General features: G+C 55.1%; 1 protein-coding gene across 1 annotated transcript in view; it reads left to right on the plus strand.

Annotated features, from left to right (window-relative positions):
• The first annotated feature begins 470 nt into the window (after positions 1 to 470).
• Positions 471 to 1,887, plus strand: part of LOC101991442 (multidrug and toxin extrusion protein 1) — a 34,603-nt gene continuing 33,186 nt past the window's right edge. The window contains exon 1 of the mRNA XM_005349918.2: positions 471 to 602. Coding sequence (XP_005349975.1) covers positions 471 to 602 — 132 coding nt within the window. The remainder of the gene's footprint in view (positions 603 to 1,887) is intronic.

Below are 1,887 nucleotides of genomic sequence, written 5' to 3' on the forward strand. Positions count from 1 at the left end.
TATTCTTTAATGAAACAACTATCAAGAGGGGAAAAAATTGTAAAGTCCAAACCTCTAACAGAGTGTGTGTTAAGCTGACCGCAAACTGCACAGCAGAGACATTGGACACCCACGACTGCCTGATCCGACCTTTGACTCAGGACTCTGTAAGTCTTTCCAAGCCGCAAATTTCTGAACCTGCCTCTCTGGACAGCGATAGAGACTGGAAGGTCGCTCGCTGCCCCCCGTGAGCTTTCCTTTCACTTACAGCACTTCTGCAAACTTCTCAGTCCTGAGTTTGTTCGCCAGCCTTTGGGGACGCGAGGACCTCGGGGTTTGCAGGGGCAAGGGGTGCGTCCAAGGTCACAGAGACTGCGACTCACCCAGCCAGCTCTGGGCGGGCTTGGGGAGGCGGCAGAGGGCGGGGTCTGGAATCAGCCAGACCTGTGGGTCCCCCTGCCGTGTCTGAGTCCAGGCAGCGCGAAGGCCACATGGAGCTCCCAGAGGAGCCTGCTCCTGAGCCGGGAGGTGCGGACGCCGTGCCCGAGCGCCGTGGGCTGAGCCTGCTGCTGTCCGGCTTCCAAAAGGAACTGCGGGCGCTCCTGGTCCTGGCGGGTCCTGCGGTGAGTCAGGTGGCCTCGGCGGCAGGCCGGTCCCCGAGGATTGGGAGCCCAGTTACCTAAGTTGCCCCGTCTGACTTCGTGGGTTGGGGACCGGGAGAGCCGGCAGCGGGCCACAGCTGCGCCAATGTGGAGAGCCTGGTGCGCCTCCGCCTGCGCCCTGAGGCTAGAGGTTCCTGAAAGTGGGGACATTCAGACTTGGTTTCTTTGCAAACAAGCAGTGAAGCCTGGGAGGTCGGGCATCTATAGAATTAACCCTGGGGCAGAGTCATGGAGCAGGAAGGTGAACTGTCACGTTGGAATTAGATTTTCGAAACTATTTGAAATCTAGATCCAATGTCTGACACAGAGGCATCTTGTGCCAGCTCCTCTCCCACCAAGCACTGTGTTCAAAACCCAAGTTCTTAACGCAGTTCTCTTTGGGGTTCTCTCATCAGTGGGCTTGGCTTTACTCGTTAGGCGAGGCCTCCTTCATTGCTGTCTCTTAGAAGCAATGTGGGTTTTAAGACCACAGAACCATATCACATGTGATCTTATTCCTGTTCTCTGCCAGTTTGGGGGGTTTTCAGTCCTCAAGGGTGAGAAAACCCCTTCTCTGGCTAAAAGAATCTGCCAGTGTGTGTCTGAGTGAATATACTATTGGTCAAGAGGCAGTCATTTAAGCACCTTGGAGCTCCCGAGCGCTGGCACATGTGACCTCTTGGAATGGCCACCCCATTCTTGGATATGTTGGCTCACACAGTAGGGTGTGGGGTGTGGAGCTGCAGGTCCTCCAGAGACAGAGTAGCTCAGCCCTCTGCAGACAAGAGCAGCTGGTGTTCAGTCTCCAGACCTGGAGTTCAGTTCCCTGATTGGATCTTCCCAGGTGTGTTAGGGAACAGCCTGGGAACACAGGGCAGTTCCACCCTCTCCTCTCCAGAGACTAAAGAGCAGCTAGCTTCGCCTCAACATAATCTCACTGAGGGGCTGTCAGAAAGACTTCCTAAGAGCCTCGTGTGGTAGCCGTGGCCTGGAATCTTAGTACTTTGGGAAGAATGGGGCAGAAGGGTCGATCACCCACGAGTTCAAGGCCATCCTGGGCTACAGAATGAGCTCCTCCTTCAGAAATCCAAAAGGAAAAGAGAGCGGCAGTGTCCGGAGCTCCTGCCCTCTTCCGGTCACCTGATCCCCAGCACTAGGCTGACAGAAGGGAACTGGCTCCTTTTCCTGCATGGGAGCATGAATGTATACATGCATGCCATTGGTTCCTGCATGGGAGCATGAATGTATACATGCATGCCATTGGTTC

The sequence above is a fragment of the Microtus ochrogaster genome, chromosome 7, assembly GCF_000317375.1.
Source record: "Microtus ochrogaster isolate Prairie Vole_2 chromosome 7, MicOch1.0, whole genome shotgun sequence".
NCBI classification, from domain to species: Eukaryota; Metazoa; Chordata; class Mammalia; order Rodentia; family Cricetidae; genus Microtus; species Microtus ochrogaster.